At 35.7% G+C, this 22676-nt stretch overlaps 1 protein-coding gene across 1 annotated transcript in view; it reads left to right on the plus strand.

The window, feature by feature from the left end:
* ZDHHC17 (zinc finger DHHC-type containing 17) overlaps positions 1-22676 on the plus strand; it is a 67956-nt gene that overhangs the window by 40545 nt on the left and 4735 nt on the right. Inside the window, exons 9-17 of the mRNA XM_008632823.2 lie at positions 2868-2993; positions 4261-4403; positions 6700-6800; positions 14055-14179; positions 16192-16254; positions 17393-17486; positions 20731-20814; positions 21211-21368; positions 22189-22283. Coding sequence (XP_008631045.2) covers positions 2868-2993; positions 4261-4403; positions 6700-6800; positions 14055-14179; positions 16192-16254; positions 17393-17486; positions 20731-20814; positions 21211-21368; positions 22189-22283 — 989 coding nt within the window. The remainder of the gene's footprint in view (positions 1-2867; positions 2994-4260; positions 4404-6699; positions 6801-14054; positions 14180-16191; positions 16255-17392; positions 17487-20730; positions 20815-21210; positions 21369-22188; positions 22284-22676) is intronic.

Raw genomic sequence — 22676 nt, forward strand, 5'->3', positions numbered from 1 at the left:
TAAAGGCATATAGAAACTCAGTTTGGTGCCTCTCCTTTGACTGTTCAGCAAAAAAGTTTTCTTTGAGCCGAAAACTAATTGTTAAGTGTTTGGCTCGTGTTTCCTCAGAATTAAAAGGAATTGTGAAGGGCTTCTTTCTAATGCAGTCACTTCCAGATTTCTGCAGCGCTATCTTGTGAAGTCCTTTTCTCAGATACCCCACGGAATTCACCAAGAATGGTGGTAAAACAGCTGAGATTAAAGAAATACATTGGCTGAAAGCTGTTAATCTTCAAATGATGAAGTGACTGAAATATTAGATGCGAGGTTTGACTTTATTGTTATCAGCTCCAGTTAGTCTGTGTTAGAAAGGCACATGCTGCTGGCTGCCTAGGATTGGAACAAACCAGGACCAGTCATCTCAGGAAGGTGTTCTTTACTTTGCATGACAGTTTGTGAAGCATTTGAACAATAGCACTCCTATTCTAGAGCAAAGCTTGATACAAGCAGTGAGTTAGTCCTGTTTTGTTATGTACCCTCCTTTTATTACACTGTACAAGAAATTAATATTTTCCTTTCGGTAGTAAGATACTTTCTTTTTTTCTTTTTGAGAACTAGATTAATGTTAGAGTTAGAAGCTGCTCTTCAGTAATCAAAGTAGAGTGAGTTTTTTTGTTTGGTTGATTTTTTTTTCTTGAGGAAATTATCTTGCCACACCAGTAGACAGATTGGGCAGATGAGGACAGGATTTCCCAGGGAGCCGGGTTATCACTGGCGAAAACTTGTAAATTTTATCATTGGGGAAAACTTGTAAATTTTATTTAAGTATGAGCAGAGACTCCTTTTTTTAGTAGAGAGATATAGAGACCTAAAAGAGCTCTTAAGGTCTAAGAAAGATTTTTTTTTTTTCTCTAATCTGTAAGTGAATCATTTCTTGAACTTTAAATGTAGTTCTTGATTATGCAGTGTATCTTAGGCTTGTCCGTGAAAGTCTGCGTGTACATTTCCCTATCATAATGACTCTTCAGATTATTCTTTCTATCTAAATACTTTAAATATATATTGAATATATTATTGAAGCCTTATTGCTTGCTGACAATCTTAAGTGTGTTACTAGATTAAGTTCCCCAATATATTTTTTCTTAAATTTTTAAGCAAGTCAGCCATCCACTACTCCTGTAAAGACAAGGAAAATATTAAAATGGCCAGATGATGAGAAGTATAGTCAAAGACTTCTTTAAAGCTCCCTCAATTTTTTTATCTAGGCAGTTCCTAGGTGTCTCATGGCCCTCTAGTGGAAGGGATGCTCAGCTGGACCCCAAGACAACTTCAGGATTTACTTGGGAGATCAACTCCCAGAGGGGATTGCTTGTCCACAGGTAATCTTTACAGTCTGGCTATATAAGGTGATACTAAAACAACAGCATCTCTGGAGTTTCCCAGATACAAGTAATTCAAGGTGCTATTAAACTTGTGATGAAACAGGCACCAATAGTTTGATTTCAGGCATTTCTGTTGAGAATGGAGTTCATTTAATCTGTTTAAAAAAACATATGGCTAAATAACTTTGAAGCCAAGTTAACTCAGAGAAGGTTATTCTTTTTTAACTGATTTTGCTAGTTATACTTCTCGCACAGAAGGTGTGAAAGGTCCTGTTAAGTAGCAAAAAGCTTCACCTCATAATTTGTAGTCTGTGCTATTTACTCTCCTAAAGATTTGGAGCAAGATTTCAAAGGCAAAGATGACAGTTAAGTACTCAATTCCCATTGTCTTTCTATGGGATACAGATAGCTAACTGTAGTTTTTAATCTTTGAAATCGCTTCTGTCTATAGTAATTATTGCCCTTTCTGGGTAGTTTCAGTTTCTAGTACCTGTCTCACTTTTTTTTTAGGAGGGGGCCGAGCGATGGAGGATTCAGCCATTTTTCAAGCCTCCATGAATGATTTGTTTAGGAGGGGAGTTAACTCCAGTAGAAGAGAGGAAGAGTCAAATGCAAAACTGAAGCTGGAGGTACCTGCAATTGGTTGTCTCTTGCCTCCTCTATAATTTTAGACCAAGTCAGTAACTTTTTCATTTAGCTCTCTTCCTAAATGTTTAAAAAGCAATAAAATCAAATCAGTTTGGTAGGCACCTCTGGTCCCTGTATCTTCTGCTCTATGTTTCTCTTTTGCTTCGTCTATTAGTCCTTTCTGAAATTACAGAAATAAAAACATAGGCCATTGCTGGCTTAGCACCCAAAATACATGAAACACAAGCTCAGAGTAAAAGCTCAGAGTTTTGAAATAAGATGGACATGAGCACTCAGTTTATTCTTCCATGTTTTCTTCCTAGGACTTCAGTAGCTGAAATGAACCTAAGAACATTAAGCTTGTGGAAAAAAAAATCCTAGAAGCATTCCATAATATTAGTAACTTCACTCTGCCAAAAGGCAGAGAATTAACTAAGAAGTCAGGCTTTAGACTTCGGAGACTTTCCATGATCCAGTGGGTCACAAGTTCTTATTCTTTGCTTGATTTCTGCTGCCTGTCAATAGCTGAGGGGGAAGCACAGTCTTTCATTTACAGGCTAATAGACTGTGTATAGAAGAGTGGAACACAGATTTGTTATATGCCAAAGGCAACAATTATTACTGTCAGGACGTACATCTTGTCAGGATCATACATTTAATATTTGACTTGTCCACACTTTTATAGTTCTGAGAGAGTGAAAAACCAAAAGGAATGAATGATGTTTGGTGTCAAGTAAGCTGCAGAGCAAAAAGTATGCCAGCATGTAGTTAAACTGATTTAAGATGTATTGTTTTTAACAGCCAATCTTCTGTTTCAAAAGTACTTCAAATGCATTTTATTTTTAAATTGGATGTTTCCCACATTTATACTCTTGACAGGGAGAATCACCACTTGATCTTGCAAAACAAAGGAAGAATGTTTGGATGATCAATCATCTACAAGAAGCAAGACAGGCAAAGGGGTATGATAGTCCATCGTTTCTGAGAAAACTAAAAGCAGATAAGGTAAGTAGTAGTATAACACTTGCGTAGATCAATCTTACCACTGCTCTTGGTTTGGGGACCTGTGTGTTTGTTTATGGGAAGTTCAGGACTGTGGTTTCCCCACATTTCAACTTTAAGGAATGTCTTTTTATTATGGAAAAAGTAATTGCAAAAGAAAAAAAAATGTGCTTTATTTAGAGCAGGAGGAAATAAACCCTAAGATTCCATACCCTTACTTTTAGTTTTTGTGCTAACGCAATATTAGGAAAGTATTGAGTGGTCTCGTATTGTTGGGGTAAGCCAAGGCTTTCCAAAACTGACTCTCAGGTAGCTGAGGAAAGAAGCATTTTGGGTATCCTGAGCTTTGATCTCCTCTCTAATTATGTATTGTTTATTGTTATTGGTTGAATGAAAGAAGCATTCAGTCTTAGTAGTATAATGTAATATATAAATACCTAACGTGGAGGCCTTTTGCTTCTCAGGGTATTGTTTAATACTGCAGATAGGAAGAGGCAGGAAATGAGGGTGTAAGGGTTAACATACTGCTCTAGCATGAAGAACTGTCCTCCTGCCTATTGTTTGATAACTTAAAAAGAGTTAATGTTTTCTTCTTAGTATCCATCAACACTCAGGCAGAGTGTTGTGCTGGATATTAAGTATTGGTACCACTGATTTGTTATAATTTTTTGATTTAAAGATGTATTGCATCAAGATGCTCAAAGTACTGCTACAATCTGTGCTTTAACCCTGTGGCACTATAACAGTGCAGCAAATATTGACCTGAAGTGATTTGTACATTTCATTGTCACTGTGCTTTGATTATCTGGAAAGAGTTTAGTGCTCTCATCAGGAGATGTACACGCATAATGTAAGATAAAAAAGGTCCTATCTTTATTCGTAGATGCTTCAGTATGACTTAAAGACTGCAGTTACGTGAGTAGTAAAAGTTCACTGAGATTGTCATGTGCTGTGCTGCAGTTTATACACTTAGGGATTCTTTAAGAAGTGCTAATGTTGCCTTGATTCTGGATTAGCAGCAAAGTCTCTAGAAGACAGTTTTAAAACAAACAAAGTTACTGATTCATAATATTATTTTAGGAAGGTTTCTTTTCCTTGCAAATTCATTGGAGGTATGTAAATACAGGAAATGAGAAAAATTTATGAAGATTTATGCCCCAGTGTAAAGCTTCCTGAGAATTTAATTTTCATGACTGTTCTGTTTATCAGAGAATATTATGCAATCTGTTCCTGAAAATATAATTACTTACTGGTGTTTGTTTCTACATAGGAATTCCGTCAGAAGGTGATGCTGGGAACTCCTTTCCTAGTTATTTGGCTGGTTGGGTTTATAGCAGACCTAGACATTGATTCTTGGCTCATTAAAGGGCTGATGTATGGTGGCGTTTGGGCTATGGTGCAGTTTCTTTCAAAGTAAGTGTTCTACTGGGACACTGTCTGTTTAGTGTGCATGCAAGAAGTATTTTGCTGGCATCTTTATTGGATAGATAACCTTAAATTTCCATTTGTTGGAATTGGTCTTTATTTCTGGGAAAGATCTTGTGCAACTGTAGCTCCTGTAATGCTCTTTTGTCTTGCGAAACATGGAATTATCTTGGGTGAATACCACTGAGCTAACAGAAGCTAACAGCAGAACAGAAATTCAGTCGTTATCCAGAGGAGGGTGCTGAATGTCTGTCTACAAAGAGTTATCAGCATGAATATTACAGAAAGCAGGCAATGGAAAAGTTACTATAAAGTAATAAAGACAGTGTGCAAGTGTACCATTAAAACTGGGGTTTTTTAGTAATTTAAATGCATAAAGGCATCTAAAGAGATTTATAGAGAAATTAAGTCAGAATCAGATTTCATAGCTTTTGTTATTGTGGAAAGAATTGACTAAAGAAAAAGCCTGCTTTCTGATAGTGTTTTTTATACATCTTGTTACCCGAAAATAAAGATTTTCAGTTGTATTTATGATTACTTTAAATTTCTGTTAATGCACCTACAAATATATGTGCACACACACGCACACACACACCCCTAGTCATGCTCCAGTGGATTTTCAAGATCTGTAGACTACATCATCTCTCCTTTCCTATCATTATCATGTGTGGCCAAGATTGAAGAACTTGATGTATCCCCATGCTTAGGACCTTTCCACTTTTCTGGGGTTGGATGTCATGTTTATTTAGAACCACTTGCTTCTCTTTTCTTTCTGTTTGAAGAGGAAAATATGTCTGCTCCTTAAACCAAGTTCAGAAGATTTTAGTGGACTTAGAAGACTGGGAGGGCAGTGGAAGGTTATCAGGCTTTTGCAGGATCTTGGAGATGATCTGTTTAGTCTTTTTGTCACCTCTAAAGCTGTGCAATTTGCTGGCCTCCTCTCACAGAAAAAAACTGTTTGACAATGCAGATCCTCAACTGTGCCTCCTACAGAAAGGAGGGACAAGATTTCTTCCAATCTCTCAAGATCTGTGTTTTATCAAGTTTTATATTTTTGGCCTACCTGACATGTGTTCAGGATTAACGTTCTTATTTTCTCTTATCCATTGCTTAATGTTTAGTATAAATCCTTTCTGAAGTGTTTTTCACAAAGCCCAGCTGAATTAAACTTGTGCTGTTATTCTAATAGTGTTTTCCTTCTTTCTGTAGAATTTTTAGCTAATCTGCTTAGCTGTGTTTTCCTCCCTGTTTTCACACACACACAAATGCACAGAAGTCACTGAAAGAAAGATTTGTGCAAAGTAACTACTGTGTGTCCAAATGTGTAGTCACTTACTCATCAAATGAGCTTATGTTCCTTACAGGGTTTTCTCCAAAGACCTAAGGAACTTCCACTACAGAAGAGACAGATACTGTAAGGGAGTAAAGAAGTGAAATGGAAAAACTACTCCCTGCACACACTTGTCTATGGCCGCCCTGAGGGAGCCACCAGCACAAAAAGCAAAATGAATCAATATCAGGGTGTTTAGGCAGATCATGCAGAAGCTTTATTTCAGGGAGGTTAGTTGTTTAGAGTGTTGCTTTCCACAGGTTTCACAGCAATTTCTTCTTGAATATGGAGTAGCCTAGTCATTCACCTAGTTTGTCTCAACTGTATTCAGCTTCATTCAGAAGAGGCTTTAAAATGCGAGAGTGTAAGAAAGTGAAAATAATTCTGATGGCTTAATCTTTTTTTTTTTTTAATTAATGTAGCAGCATTTTATCTTAGAACTTGCAAATGTAGTGATACAGGAACTGAATTAATCTGGATTTTTTTTCCAACTTTCTATTGGCAGCTGTAGCAGAAGCAAAATATTCAATAATCTGAAATATTTCAAGTATATAGGCTGGTAACACCAAGGTCTCTTAAGCTTTTTTCTTAGTGAAGTAATTTTAACGTGCAGTTTTCATTGTATGGGTTTCCAAAACGTCTTTAGCACTGGAATCTCAAAAGTTAATACAATTTGCAACCACTGTTCATGTGGCTAAGAATCTTACAGGTTCCTAACTGCTTTCACAGTGTAGTTTTAGCATGAGTATTTACTCATTCTGCCTGTCTTGGCAGGTTGAAAAAGGGAATTTCTCATGAACTTTGAACAGAAAAGGGAGGAAAATGTGTTTATGGCATATTCTGCAATATCCCATATAGTACATATTTTAATAGGAAGTGTTTTCCTGAAGCAGTAGTTCAGGATTTACATTTTATAAATCAAAACTTACCATGTGACATTGTTCTACATTACAGGTCATTCTTTGATCACTCCATGCACAGTGCACTGCCTCTTGGAATATATTTGGCAACAAAATTCTGGATGTATGTGACGTGGTTCTTCTGGTTTTGGAACGATATCCTTTTTTTGTGTATAGTAGTATTTTTTTCATGTTCATAGTATGAGGAATTACACAGCTATATCCTGCATATAATAGTAAGTAAACTAATAAAAATTTTAAAAAGGGAATCGCCACCAAACATTGCTTTCCATATTAATGGTGATTATTTTATTGCTTTAAAAATGTGCACGCTATTGCTGTGCTTTGGTAAGTAAAAGATTTTCCTCAAAATTTACTTACAGTAGTCTGCAGAATTTCCCATGCTTTACCAGCTTCTTATGTGGAGGAAATGTTAGCAGCTTTGTAAATTATTCTCTGGCTGTGAGGTGACACAATGTAATTAACTGCATTTTTTAGACACTACTTTTCTGAAAAGCTGTAGGCCACTTCATGGTCTGTATCAATTTCAGTGGAATTGGTTTCATAGTTAGATCTTCCTAAATATTTTGGAAATTCCATTTCATACAAGCTTTAGATACATTTGATAACTATATTTTAAGTTATTTTGAAAACGTGTATTAACAATATTAGATTACAGAGATTCAAAATATTGCTATCTTTTTGTGGTTTTGATTGTCTGTCTAGATATGAATTTCCCTTACTCATGGAGGTAGAAATTGATTCAGAGTTCAGTGGGGAATGTTAGTTTTCCATGGCAAGGAAATAGATTCAAATTTTTAAACAACTTTCTTGGGTATTGTAATTTCAGTAGCCAAGGAAACAAAGTAGAGATTCGATGTTTAATACAGTTCTTATGGTTGTAAATAGTTGCAGTGAATTTTATGAGGATGCTGGTGTGGCTTTTGTAGAAACTGGTTTTCTTTTCATCCTGAAAGGAATTGCCATGAAATAGGATAGTAGCAGTGCTTTTGTTTTGGCATCTTCTTGATATGTTCTGCAAGCATAACTAAATCAGATGTGTATTTTTGGGTTGAGAATAGAGAGGAGACCCTGCTTCCATGCTACCTTTGGCTTCCATTCTGGCAGTGTTTGCAAAGATGCTGCTGTTCATAGCAGTCCCATGCAGCTGGAAATGACTGTTACGGCATGTTAAAAATAAAAAAAGCCCAACAGCTTAAAAATTAATATCTAGTTGCTGTTAAGTTAAAAAGAATGATGCCAATATTGGTATGTCTTGAAACAGTTATTTAGAAATGCTGGTCCTACTACCAGTCTCTCTGCCTGGCCTGATTATTTTATGTTTTTACTCCAATTCACTGTTGACTGCAGAATGAGAAAAGTGAGTACAAAATGACTATGAAAAAGATTTTCAAAAACAGTAGTTAGAAATAGAAGCTCATGTTAGCCAATGCTGTTACGTGGTTTTGGTTGCAAATGTTGAGCTACTGTGAAATGCTTTCTTGTGCCAACATAACATCAGCTTGGACCAAATCTAAGAATGTGTCCACCTTTGATTTAAAGTCCTTGACCACATTAAAATGGCTGCACAACCAACACAACTTGATGATGGCCTATCTCTTGATGTAGAAAGCTGTCCCTTAAAGCTGGCAAATTGTGAGGTTTTTATCCTGAAGCTCATACTTCCTTTTCTACCATCTTGCTTAGATTTTTATTTCTGTTAGTCATTCTCATTAAGTAGTTTGAAGTTTGGCATATTTTTTTCGTCACAGAATAATGTTAATTGTTCACTAGAAGTATAGACAATTAATTATCGTAAGGAAACCTGACTTCAGAATGTCAATAAAATACTGTCCTGCTTCTGTCCCAAGTGGGTGTCTCACAACCTTTGCAACAGTCTTTTTATCACAGAAGTAGTGGTCTAAGACCTTCAGTTACTAATTACTTTCATTAGAGCTGACACAATTCTCTGACAAGCAGTTTTAGAGACCAAGTGCTTGAGGCCATCTTCCTTTAATTGGTGATTTTTAATTGGAAGTCTTTGTAATAAGATTCCAAATTCATTCTTCTTCTGGAAAATTGCCCTGTAGCTTTATTGCAAAAAAAGAAATTGCATGCCTGCTCTATTTTTATAGCACGAGGCACAGCATTGTGGTTGGATAAAGAATTCCTGTATTTTTACAGCTTTGTATGATTGCTTACAGCAGACTAGAGTACTACTTTACACTCTGTAGTGTTCAAGTGATAAAACCTGTCCTGGAAGTTTTCACAAATTGACTGTCTTTTGCTCAGGGAAGAGAGTTTTTAACCTTAAACAACTATCAGGAGTTGCCTTACTGGAACTTTGTATTTTAAATAACATAAAGATCTTACTTGCTGCAAGTGCTACTTTAATATTTAGGTGTTTGTAAGAATTTTCTTTTCTTGTAGATATATTGAAGGTGTCTGGAAGATCATCAATTCTTTTGTGTTTGATCCTAATGGGACAGAAAAGAGCAGTTAATGCAATGTATCATAAAGAAAAATAAAACCAAGGACTTGCAGTGCATTTTCTTGAATTTCAGTGTGGTCACGTGAAAAATAAGTCTCTAAATTCTAAGGCTTAATAATGTGTCTTTCAAAAAGCCAATATTGAAAATGTACTGAATTTTTTGTAAATGTCTCCATTCTGTTGGATTTTTCTCAGCAGCTTCCGAGTCTGATGTATTTGTTAAAGTAGAAATCCTATTTTTGCAGGGAATGAGGAATATGATCTGTGTATTTATGAGTCTATATATGAGTTTATGGTCCTATGCCTCCCTGCCACTGTTTTGCTGCATCCCTGTAACTATGTTTTGCCTGTAACAAAGGGTAGTTATGTCTTGCTCCATTAGTATATTCTAGTTTTCTAGTGTTTGCAGAGTAGGAGTGAAAATGCCCTCAAAAATCCTACGCACTAAGTCACTACATTTTAATTTAGTTTTATTTTTAAAAGAAAAAAACTTATTTAAAATTACACTTAATAATGTGGGACTAGAATTTCACATTTCGTTCTTTTTCATTAGTATTTATAGGTAGAACATTCTCTTGTGTCCTGTAAATGTCCAGGGCAGATACCAAGATCATATCTCAGTTGTTCCTGCAGTCTTTTCAGTTCCAGCTGAACAAATACTGCCTGTTATGTCAAGAGGTTCTTACACTGCTCTTTCTAAGATGACAGTTTGCTGTAACCCAAAATATTCACAGTATTTTTTTTTTGTTTCTTCTGCTTCCATTTGTTGCAAATGGGAGTGTGCAGTTTTAATTAAGCAAGCTTTTATGATTATTGCCTTAAAATAGCAATATTTTGCAGTGCTGAGATAATGAGATTGTATAAGGCAATTTATGTTTTTTTTAAAAATTCATCATTGACTAATACTGTATTGATTATCTTATTTGAAATATACTTCACCAATTCATGGGGTCTAGGTTAAAGAAAACAAACATTGCACACTTTTTAAATTAGGGATTTTAGAACAGGGTGTAAGAGAATTTATGATGATTTTCATTCTTTCACAAAGGCAATACAATACCATAGGATTTTAAAAACTGTAACAAGCTAGTTGGTACAGTTAAGCAGTTAAAAAAAATTCATATTACCAAAATTAGTTTCAGGAAAAGAGAAAAAAGCCTTGCATGCAGAAAAAAAAAGTCAGCAGCCATGTTTCTACAGGACCCAAAGACCCCAAAAATCCAAACTCTGGGCCCAGCTAGCCAGAACTTCTGTTCCCATATAAAGTCTAAATGCTTCTTCAAAAAAGTTAAAAAAAAAAAAAAGTTAAAAAAAGAATTCCGGGGTGGAGGAGATACGCTAACTGAATTTATTTGCAAGCTAAGGGATTCTTTTATGTCAGATAGAAATGGAGGTAGGGGGCTTTTGCAGAACTTCAGTTAATTACAAATGGATTTTGTCTAATAAATGCCTAATCAAATAAGGCTTCTCATGTAGCTATCTGCTGTTACCTACCTGGACTCTTAGATCCAGATGTACAGCTGTTATGAATTGGGGATTTGGAGCATCCTTCTTACAAGGAAAGGCTGAGGGAGTTCGGCCTGTTGAGACTCAAGAAGAGATGACTGGGAGGGGATCTCATCAATGTCTCTAAGAATCTGAAGGAAGGGTGTCAGAGGGTGTTTCCAGGCTCTGCTCACTGGTGCCAAGCAATAGGGCAAGAGGCAATGGGCAGAAACCGGTGCACAGAAAGTTCCACCTGAATATGAGAAGGAACTTCTTTACTGTGGGGGTGAGCATGCACTGGAACAGATTGCCCAGAGGGGTTATGGAGTCTCCCTTCATAATTCCAGAACTGTCTGGACACAGTCCTGTGCCGTGTGCTCTGGTATGACTCTGCTTGAGCAGGGAGGTTGGACCAGATGACCCACTGTGGTCTCTTCCAGCCTGACCCATTCTGTGATGCTGTGATTCTGGGAATTGGCAGGTTTATTAGCATGTATTTGATCTCTTGACAGCTTACACTGGCTGCAGATTTTTCTGTGTAGGAGAAAAGGATTTTTGGTTAGTGAAAGGGCACATCTGGGTCTATAATGTGCATTTTGGCTTGATTTCAGACTTGTATGATGTCTGATAGCAGGAAGTTGCATGTATTTGGGGCCTTCTAAATAGACTACAGTTCACGATGAAAAATTAACCTATCCCATGTTTACCTCACTTAGGGCTTGTGTGGTGCTTGTTTGGTTTTAATTTTCTTTTTAATGAAATGACCTTTTTGGTTCCAATTCCTGGAATCATTTTCAGCCTCTTGTATTTGTTCTAATAATTAAAGGATATTGATTAGGACTAAAAGTAGGAAGTGTTTCCTGGGTGTTTCTGCTTTGTCTCTCAATGGAAGCTGGGGAAACTGCATAAAAGAGAGCAAACTGATGGCAAGGCAGGAGGTGTGAATGCCTGGTATATTATACATTTTGCAGCCCTTAATAATATGGTAATGTCCTTTTTCCTTGTGTAGCTGTAAATGAGGATGTTAACACAAAATGAGACACTCTCTCTAGAGAACCAATTCCCTACTCTGAAGCTATTGCAAACCTACAAGGGTTTCTTACATGTGAAGAGTTTTGAGAGATGTCTGTGATGCAAGTTGCTAAGATCTCTTTGGAAGTAAGCTTCAGAGGGGAGTTCAGCATGATTTTAGGTACCTCTAGTGTGGGCATCTGTATTGAAGTTTAAGCACTCTTCGTAGCCAGTGACAAAAAATAACCACTTGTAAGGCTCTGCTTCTCTTACCTAATTTAAATATCTTGATACCGAAGATAGACTGGACATGGCTTTTTTTCCTTTCTGATGTCGGTGAAGGTATACTGCTTGATTTAAAGTGGGTGAGATGAACCTTACAGCTGAAGTTCTATATCTACATTACATGCTGGAAATATCCTGGAGAAGAAAACTTTTAATTTCTCATGTAGTCTCCCAACTGCAGCACAAAGGTGCCTTATCTGCCACAATTTATATTGTCAGCATTGCACTCATCTGACACCACCATGATAAAAGGACAGGCAAAACAGGCTCTCTGGGGCATCTCTTACGTTCTCTCTGTATTTGAGGGAGTAAAATGGGGGAAGAGTAAGTTGAGACAATGGACAGCTGCTGTGTTACAGGTTGTCCAAATTTTAGTTAGTAGAAAAACTATTCCAAAGCATTAAGGTTATAAAAACCCTCGTCGTCTTTTCCCACATCTTTAAGAGTCTAGACATGATGTGTGGTAATTAGAAATGGGTCGTAAAATTGGTTTCAGTTGTACCTTTGTTGTTTGTAACAGTTGTCTGATTAGGGTACATTTAATGAAAAACCAGTTTTCACTGTTGTAAAAAAAACATTTTAGTATTCTAAAGAAAATGTAATCTCTCTCTAGGTAAGCAATTCAGTTGCACCAGCTTATTTTGGCAGCAGGTAGCTTTAGAAAAAAAATAGGAAGAAGTTGGATTGTATAAATTTTGAAGTCTGAGCTTTTCATCTCTAATGTATAAAATAGAACTGTGAATGTTTAAGTTATAGTATAGCTGATGTTTTTTCCCCCTGTTATAAACTTGCAGGAAATGTCTTGTTACTGGAAAGATTAATTCCCTTTAGTGAGCTAATACTAGTATTCTACTATATAAGATACGTTATTTAAACTTTAATTTAGCTTGCCAATTTTTTTTTTTATTAGAAGTTCACAGCCAATTCCTTGCCCCAACAGGTGGACAACAAAAATTATTTGGGATACACTTCACATGAACAATGAGCCTTTGTTAGCATTTCAGAAGTCATAAAGAGGCCAACTTGTATTTGTTTGCATTTCAGGGTTCTTCTGCGTTGCAAGTTGCTTACGTCTGTATGTATCTAAGTTACTCAAAATATAGTGTAATTTAGGGTGTGTAGTGCTTTGTGCCTGAGTGATAGGTGTCCTTTTTGTTTGGATAATGCTGTAGAGGCTTCTGCCACCACAGATTTGTCAGGTAGGGCATCTCCTTGCAGTTATAACTGGCAGCTGACAGCAAGTGTGTTTAGTCAGTTTCGTCAGGTCTTTTGTACGTTTATGAGAATAAATAATTTTTCTTTTGTGGAAAAGAAACATCTGAAGTATTTGGTTTTTCAATGTCCCTGCTAAAAATGTTTTAATTCTCTGGAGAAATGTCAAGTGCTGTTAGACTAGACATGTTACATGGCAAGACATTGAATGCAGGAAATGTATTTTAAAACAAGTGGTTATTTTCTGTCTTTATGGTAAGTGATTTTATAAACACTTCCAGAGAATAATAAATCCTGTGGTTTTTTAAGTATTAGACATATTAGTATGTTAAAAATAACTTTCAGTGATGCAAAATATGTGTATTGCCTTATTACAGGACCAGGTTTCAGACACTACCTTTCTTGGAGATAAGTGGTGTTGAGACATGATTGCCATGCAGCAGTGGCCATTGCAGCAAAATTCCTTCTATGGCTAGAAACAGCCCCTCCTGTGATATCACAGGAATGTCAAGCTGCTGAAGACATAGGCAGTCAAATGTCTGTCTTAAAAATAGAGCTCCAAAATGTTTATTCTGAAAACAGGAAATAGTTATTAAGAAGATAAATTTCATGGGACTTAATTTAATTAAAAGGGAGAGCAGTTACAAAAACTGAACTATGGTTATTCATCCTTTAGAAGGATAAATGCTTTAGAAATACCTTATGGAATAGACCATTCTTAAAAGTTAGTTTTGAAGGTTGAGCAGTAGAAAATGCTGAGTACCAAGCTACTTCTTACAGCGGTGCTGAATTTTGTTAATTCTGAGGACAGTGACTCCAGGCCATTAGTAAAATTTAAGTTTAGTTAAATTTTATTTCAGAATTATCAGTGAGAATGTTCAAGAGGAAATTCAGTTTTACACTTGAGATTCCTTGACTGTAAACACATCTCAATTTTTTCTTTATACATCTTCCATTCCTTGCTAATAGTGTTGCACTTTTCTACAATTTTGGAAAATCCTGGAAATCTGATCCGGGAATCATCAAAGCCACGGAAGAACAAAAGAAAAAGGTAAACCCAAGAGATATGAACTTGTTCTTCAACAGCCTTCCACCAGCTGATCAGAATAGTTAGTTTACTGTTCAGTTCATTAAATTTCCGTAAGTTGTATAACAGAAGGTTTAAAATGTTGAAAAGTCTTCCAGATTTCTTTTTTTTTACCATGTGTAATGCATTTCAAGTCTAATTGGTGCAAAATTGTATATTGGTCATTTTAAGTAGCAAAATAAAATTGTAACCTGAATTTTCAATTTAAAAAGTTTGAAAAGCAGTTAAGGGAAAAAGCAAATGTGAGGTTTCAGACTTCTGCCGTACTGAAACAAATAGCCCCTGATGGGAAAAGTGTTAGTGAATTTTTTGAAAACCTTCCAGACTTTTAAGCACCTCTAATTTTCTTTACCTTTGTGTCTAAAAGTATTAGACTGACAAACACTTTGAGGCTAAAACAGCCAAAACCCCAGGCAGTTTGGGGTGAGCCTATATTTTGGCATAAATGTCAGAGAAAATATGGGTGATCTAATGATATCTAAGACATTATATCATTATTAGTATTTCAAATTTTTAAAAAAAGTTAAGTGCATTATTCTCAGCAGCCAAACTGAGCATTGAATATGCCAACAAGTGGCAGAAGCATTTGTTTTGTTTTGTTTTGTTTAAGTTTCCTAGAAGCCACCGTCCCATCTAAAATGAACTTTGAGCTTCTACTTCATGGTTGCTTGTGAAAAGACCTGTGTGGATCAACATCAGACCGCTTGGAGTTTTGTCCTTAAGCAGGACTGAAAATACAATAGCCATTAAAAGGATGGCATAGATGAAGTAATTCTTGTATTCTGCAATTGGTTATAGCTGAGTTCTTAGTCAATGTGCAGATTTGGATTTACTCTCAATTTTCTGTTTCTGTTATTGCCAGTTTGCCAAAGTAAACTCCAAACTAAATTCTTCTCCTTCAACTGGACTAAATTAAGTAGAATAGTCAACAATGACACTTTGGATTGGATTCAGCAAATTGCACAAATATGCAGTTCATTTGATCTACTTACTTAAATAGGCAAGTGTGGTTCCAAAAGCCTTGTTGAACTGGGTAGGAATTGCAAGATGCAACTTCTTGAGGCAGATGCATATGGCTGTGAATGTTTTGGGTTGCATCTAACCACATGGTAAAATGTTCTGTTAGCAGGGGTATGAACCACTGTAGGATGTGTGTCTTGCCTTCGTGCAGTGTAGCACTTCCTGACATTTTCATAATTTGTCTTCAAGTATTTAATGCTGAGTTAGCCTTTAGTTTTGAAATAACTAAGGAAGAAAATTCTTTTCATTTCAGGTGACCAAGTTAAGTATGTTTGGAAATGTGTAGTAAGCAACAATTTCAGATGTTTGTTGTTTTAATATGTCATGTCCTTTCTTCTGTGTTACAAAATAACCCAAGTCACTCTTAAAGCAAGTGAAGGAATAAACAAATAAAATTTTGCTATAGTTCAAAAGCATAGAAGGTAGACAAAGGTTTACAAAGCACAATGACGTGGATCTAACTGAAGTGATCCTGGGTCTGCACAAGACTTACATTTAAAAGCTATTCATCTGCTGTTGTTCAGTTCTGTTCTCCTGAGGTTTGGGATTTTGCTTGTGGACAATACTGAACTCCAGTGCTGAGTGTCAGACCATGTACATTCCTTTTTGCATCCTTTCGTTAGTCTGTAGTGTAGTGTTACACTCCCACTGAAATCAAAGGGACTATTTATGAAATTGTCCAAAATGTATTATATGAAATTGTCCAGGGTATCAAAAGTCACACCAGCAGCACTGAAATCACAGTAGGTGACTAGGAATAAGTATAAACTAGAACTAATTTAGAAGTAAATATGCATATTGTTTTAATAAAGTGGATTCAAAATCAAGTTTCATCTGAATTTAATTTGTTCCTGTGTGTAGAAAGTACCTGAAATAAAGGGCTCACAGCCACAGGTCTGAAAATGTTTGTCACCATTTGTTTATATGCTAAATTATAGTTTTTATTTTTCCTGCAGACAATAGTAGAACTTGCAGAGACAGGAAGTCTGGACCTCAGTATATTCTGCAGTACCTGCTTGGTAGTATATTTTTTAATCAACTTCACCACTTACTATTTTTTTTCCTTTAATGCTAAGCCAGAATTAGTGTTCCTGTAATGAACACATTTGACCTTAATATTGCAGTTTCAAAGGCAGAATTTATTTGTAATATTTAATTTAAACAGTGTTTTCAATACATAATATGTACACAAAAAAACTGCAACAGTGAGGGGAAAAAAAAAATATCACTGTGGAAATAACTTGCCAGTGTCAAAATTCAAGTATCCAGTATGTCTACCAAATTAGTTGGTTATACACCTAACAAGTTATGAAAATCATATGTGACATTCTACTACCTCTGTAACTCACAGTAAAATTATGTTGTGCTTCTGGTAAAATACTTTTTTCCAAAAATCAAGTGTATTTCTCTATCTGGCAGTAGTCCGGAGGAACAAAAAAAGTCTTAATTTCTGTAAAGCAAATACAACATGCTTTTTTTTGGACGTTAACTAGCAAATGCAAAATTCTCAAGGTTATCAGTGTTAACACTGCAAAGCTCTAATGTATGTGGAACATGAATGATGTTAATATTTCCCAATTTGAAGCTGGAAAATGATATACAAATGTGGCACCTTAAAAATTATGTGTGTATATACAGATATATCTCAGACCACTTCTTTCACGACATAACCTCTCCAGAAAAATTTCTGGGAGTAATTTAGCATTTTAAGTTCCATCGAGTTCTGCTTGTTGAGTCATATTTCTGTCTTTAGAAAAGAAACTAAAAAGTTTACAGTAGAGCTCTGTTATGAATGATACAGAATCATGGAACTCAAGCTCATTCTGTATTTTCATTATTAAAAGCTGAAATGAAGCTGGTTGCTATACAAAGCTCAATAGCTGGAGGTGATAGAAGAACTTTATATGAAAAAAATAATTCTCTGTATAAGAAAAATAGTGTGAAAATAATTTCAGTGCAGTTGTAAGGATGTTTGTGTTAAACAGTGTGTAGATGAAGCTTAATAGCTAAGATTGCCTTAAGAATTAGCATCAAATTTTAAGTTCTCTGAGGAATTAACAGTAGCACAATCAATATACATTTAAATTGAGGGCTTTTCTGTTTAAAATATATCAGGGTAAGTTGCTTTTGTGAACAAAAGTTTATTATCTGTTACAGATACGGAAGCCAGTGAGGTCCAAACACTGTGGTGTTTGCAATCGATGTATAGCGAAGTTTGATCACCACTGCCCATGGGTGGGCAACTGTGTAGGTGAGTAATTTGCTAAAATGCTCTGCAAGGTTTTGCCCGTTCTTATTTCACGGTGCAAGTGACTTGGCTGCTTAAGAAAAGCTTTTCAGTATTGAGCTTAATTCTTTTCCTACATGTGATTCTCTGCATTGTTCTCATTTGTATTGTCTATTATATACCCATCCTCAAAATTGTTCTGTGTCTAATTCAGTTCACTACTTATGTATTTTTATTAACATAAACCCTAGTAATGAAAAGATGCGAAGCTTAACTGCTGAAAAGGCATGGGCCAAATCCACAACTGATTATTATCCACTATGTAAGATGAAATTTTTTATTTTGACCAATAATATTCAGTAATTTAATAGTAACGTGTACATATTTAAAATTGTTATGATTGTAGAAGTTAGATATAGAATGACTTCCTATTGAGGTATTCTCCTCTTTTTGATCATCCAGGTTGTCTTTTATTCTCCCCAGTGATTATGAAAGGCATGGATATAGAACAGAAGTAAAGTCTCTAAATGCTGCTATTCCCAGTCATACTTTTTGAGAAACTTATTTGAAAACCATTATTATGCAGGGAGCACTGAAGACCTGTTAGCTAGGAAATGAGTGCAGCTTGCTTCACATGTTTAATTTTTTGGGACACAAGCAGACGTAACTTTAATCTTGGGGAGGAATTAGGACCTCGGTTCACTGACAGCTGACAGCCATAAATGCTTCATTATAGTCCTTTCACATACATATAATAATGAATAATCAGAGTAGTTTGGTCTAAAAATCAAGAGTAAAATAGTCAATCTGGGCATTTAAATTGTAATATAACATCTCTAAAGTCTCATTGAGATCAACTTATATCACCCTCTTCTATTTTATGTTTCCTACAGATGTTACTATCTGAGATATTTTTGGTTTTTATTTTAAATGTTTTACAATGAAAAACTAAGAAATTTTTGATTCAGACAAATGCAGGGGAGCATGGCTCAGGTTTTGCAAGAGTACTGAGGAGTACATGTCAATGGGACAGAAAGATCCAGTATTTTAATCAGTAACTGGAAAATAACAAAAAAGTGGTGGAGGAAAGACCTTAGTTCGTGTGTATTGAGAGAGTGTGTGAGTGATGGGGTTAGGGTAGATGGAAGAAATGGTTTTTAGGTAACAGTGATGATGAAAAGTAGAATCTGTCTTCTAGTGATGGTGTACAGAGTGAGGTAACTGGAGGTAAAAGTAAACATTAGGCCCTTGAAAGTATGCTGGGAAAAAGCATTAGAAATCACGGTATGGGAGCTGGAGCTGAACTGAAGGGAATGATGGTCTGAACAACCTTATATGGCTTCTCTGTCTCAGACTGGTACGTGGTCACTCTAAGCATGGGATTGCAAAACAGAATTCATTCTTAAAACAGCATTCATGGTATATTTGCCAAAAAGGGAAACATGAATCATGCCTTTCTGGAAAGGTAGAATTTGGATGTGTGTGGAATGTGTTAAAAGGATAAGAATGTTGCTAAAGATAGAACTGAGAAATCTTTTAAGAGTGTTTACAGACACTCTGAAGTAAATCCTTTGGGAATAAAACTTGGCACATAAGGAGACTTTGAATATTTTTACCATTTTGAAGAGGTTGACAAAAAGTGGAGACTATTTGAAAAAGAAATTAATCAGCAACTAGGGCAAATCCTTTGCCTCAAAATTTTAGTTAAAATACAGCAAGCGAGTTTCTAGAAGTGATTATATTTATCTTTTAAATGAAATATCAAAATAGCATTATATTTTTTACAGTTATTTTTTTGTTTTAACTGAAGAGGATAACTTTGTTCCTGCCAGTCCAGGAGGCAACTGTAGAGCACAGTACTGTGTTTTGCCCAATCTTATTCAAAATACAGTTTCTCTAGTTTCTTTTTTCACAGATTTTTTTTTTCTTTTTAAACTGCAATCAAGATTGTACTATTTCATTTATAGTTTTAAAAGCTACACCCATGTTTTTACCTCACACATATGGATTTCCTGTTTGACAGAATTTGCTTTAGTATCTTTAAAGATGTTGCTGAAAGAAGCATCCCATCAGATGCCTCTCAGATGGACTTCTAGGTCGCTATTTAACTTTCTTTTATGAAACTTAACAGTTGTGAAATTTAGAATGCAAATGGAAGTGATACCTTAGGGACATTCCCAAGGCTTTCTCCTATGCCTTTAGGTGATTGAAGGCAATATTGCAACGTAATTTTGTGTTTTCAGGAACTTGTTTGATTTTCAAGGAAATGTCTTATGTTTAGTCTAGCTTGTGTTACATGCGTGTTTCTCCTCATCTCTTATTTATACAGTCTTTCAGCTCACTTGCTAAAAGCGCTTGATTATTTTCTGCCTCCAGAGGATGCTCTTGTTTTAGCAGGGAAAACATTTGACATAATAAAGAAGTAAATGCTGTGCTGGTAAATGATGACAGCCAAATCTTTTGTAGCCCATTATCATCTCTGTGGGTTTAGTTTACAGCCTGGAGCTGTTGGAAGGTTACAACACTGGACATATTTTACAAACAGAAGGAAGGCTGAGTACTTCAGAATTATGATGTACTCAAGAGGCATAGTTTTAGCTCTACTAATGTTAAAAATAGATCAGTCGTAGTAACTGAATTTTCTTGCATTAGAATTATGTCTAAAGCAGAGTAGTTTTTATCCCATTCATTATTACAGCCAGGTTCTTAGGCCTTGTCTGTTCAGTTACATGTATTTGTTTTACAAGTTTTACTAGATACTTTACTTTTAGCTAGCTTCATCAAGCAGCCAAGCCTAAGATGTGAGTTAGCTTATTATCAAGGAAGGTTGTATATTTGTTCATATTTCTGTTACTTTTAAGAAAGGAACACTGCAGTTTGATGATTTTTCAATGGCTTTTAAAAAATACTTATTAATGTGTAGTTCCTGGCTGTTAAGGGTTCTGCAACAGCTGTCACCAACACTGCTCTAAATATGATTTATCAGTAATTTTATTAGTTCATGAAAGAGGTTACAAATGAATTAGTAAATTACAGTTGTAACATGACAGAAAATCAAAGAAAAATGGCTTTGTTGTCTGAGAAGTAAAAAAAAAAATCATAAACCTGCTAATTTCACTGTCTTGAAGTTATACTGGCTTAATATTGTAGAGTAATGTTTCTATGTACAATAATAAGCAGTACTTCTAAGGAAGCATTTAAACTTTCTGGTGTAATGTTGTCTTTCTGCTGAAAGTGTAGTAATTTGGTCCCTGTTGTGCAACTTTAGGAGCAGGGAACCATCGCTATTTTATGGGATACCTGTTCTTTCTGCTTTTTATGATCTGCTGGATGATCTATGGCTGTATCTCTTGTGAGTAAATGTGATTTTTGGTTTGTTTTTTTTAATTGCTTCTAAGTACTTTATCTCCTTGTATGGATTTTTATAGATCTTTGCCTTACCAGAGTTTTGGGTATTTTTATCCCAAAATTGAGCTGGACATTAATACTTGACTATATTGGGTATTTTAATTTAGAGGATGACATTTTTCTTGTCCTAGATCCTTTTTTTCTTCATCATAGCCAAGTGTGTGCATATGTCATGTATTCAAGGAGTTGGGAAAGGAAGAGAGAGCAAGTAAAGCTCCTCTGGCACACTGTCATTTTCTTATTTAATTTAATGCATTCTAATGTGGGCATTATATGTTGCTGTACAATAAACATACCTTAAATCTTCCATATATTTTTTTTACTTTTTTTTTTCCTCTAGACTGGGGTTTCCACTGTGAGACAAGTTACACAAAGGATGGATTTTGGACCTATGTTACACAGATTGCTACCTGTTCTCCGTGGATGTTTTGGATGTTTTTAAACAGTGTGTTTCACTTCATGTGGGTGGCTGTGTTACTCATGTGTCAGATGTATCAGGTATGGAAGAGCACTTCAGTCATAGTGCTGTGTCTTGGGAGTGTCATAAGAATATCAAATAGTCCTGTCATTTAAATTTTCGTGTTCATTGTGCTAGACCAAGTGTTTAGTCTCTCAGCCTTGCTGGAGGAGGCAAGCATCTGCTATCTCTCAGTATTAGGCATCATTCAGTTCTCATTCACGTGGCCTTTTTTTTGTGCAAGAGGTTAAAATACCTGCCTCCTGCTTTCCATTCTCAGAATGACAAAAAGGTAAAACAGACCAGAGAAAGGCAATAAAGACTAACAGAGGATAAGAACTGTGGGATCAACTTATAATAATGCTGTGTGTCATTAACAGAAAGGGAGTGGTAGCTTGAAAGAGGATGCAACAATTTCTTACACTGCTTCGGTGTGAGTTGCGGCCACATTATTGTATTCTAATCTGACCAAACCCAAGTTTTCTTTACCCTTTCTAAGAAAAGTCATACTGAAAGCTTTGAAGTATGACTTGTCATTAATGTAGTATGACTTGACATGAGACTTAATCTTTCCAGAAAGATTTCCTGGAAATAGAAATTATCCTCTAATGCTTAGGTAAAACTTCTCGGTAAGTTTTAGGTTTTGTCCTCCATTTGTATAATATTCCTTACTTACTACATACATCAATTTCAAAATCTTATGGTTTATGTTTGTACCTGATAATTTCCCTAGTCAAAAACTTGTTTGTGAAAAGAAGGACTTCAAACCAGTAAATTTGGTCCTTTTTCAGTCTGTCTCTCATGCACTACTTGGTTGCATGTTTTTATGTGAACTAAATTACTTATTCTTCCTGTTTTAAGATATCTTGCTTGGGTATCACAACAAATGAAAGAATGAATGCAAGAAGATACAAGCACTTTAAAGTTACAACCACATCTATTGAAAGCCCATTCAAGTAAGTTTTAAAGCATATACAAATTTCTTACTTGTGTAGCCTTGCATACATTTGAATCATGCTGCTTGTTGAAACAGAACACACTTAAATACTTTTAGAGTATTTTCTCTACTTGCAGTGCTGCATCTTGTCAGCTATTTTCACAGTCACACATTCTATCCAGTTAAAGGAAGTAATTAATGTTTTGTAGTGTAGGGTGCATAAACACAGGAAAAAAATGCTTTCCAGCAGTGGTTGTATTTTACTGTAGAGTTTATGGAGAAATAAATATCCTCTTTATAAAGCAGATGCTCAGACCAGAGGTAGCTGCTTACTGCAGCATGTTGATGTTGACCTGGACATCCATTTCCACACCGGGCACTTTCTCCTGAGTAATACTTAATGTGCTGTTGA

This window comes from Corvus brachyrhynchos, unplaced genomic scaffold, assembly GCF_000691975.1.
Source record: "Corvus brachyrhynchos isolate BGI_N302 unplaced genomic scaffold, ASM69197v1 scaffold32, whole genome shotgun sequence".
NCBI classification, from domain to species: Eukaryota; Metazoa; Chordata; class Aves; order Passeriformes; family Corvidae; genus Corvus; species Corvus brachyrhynchos.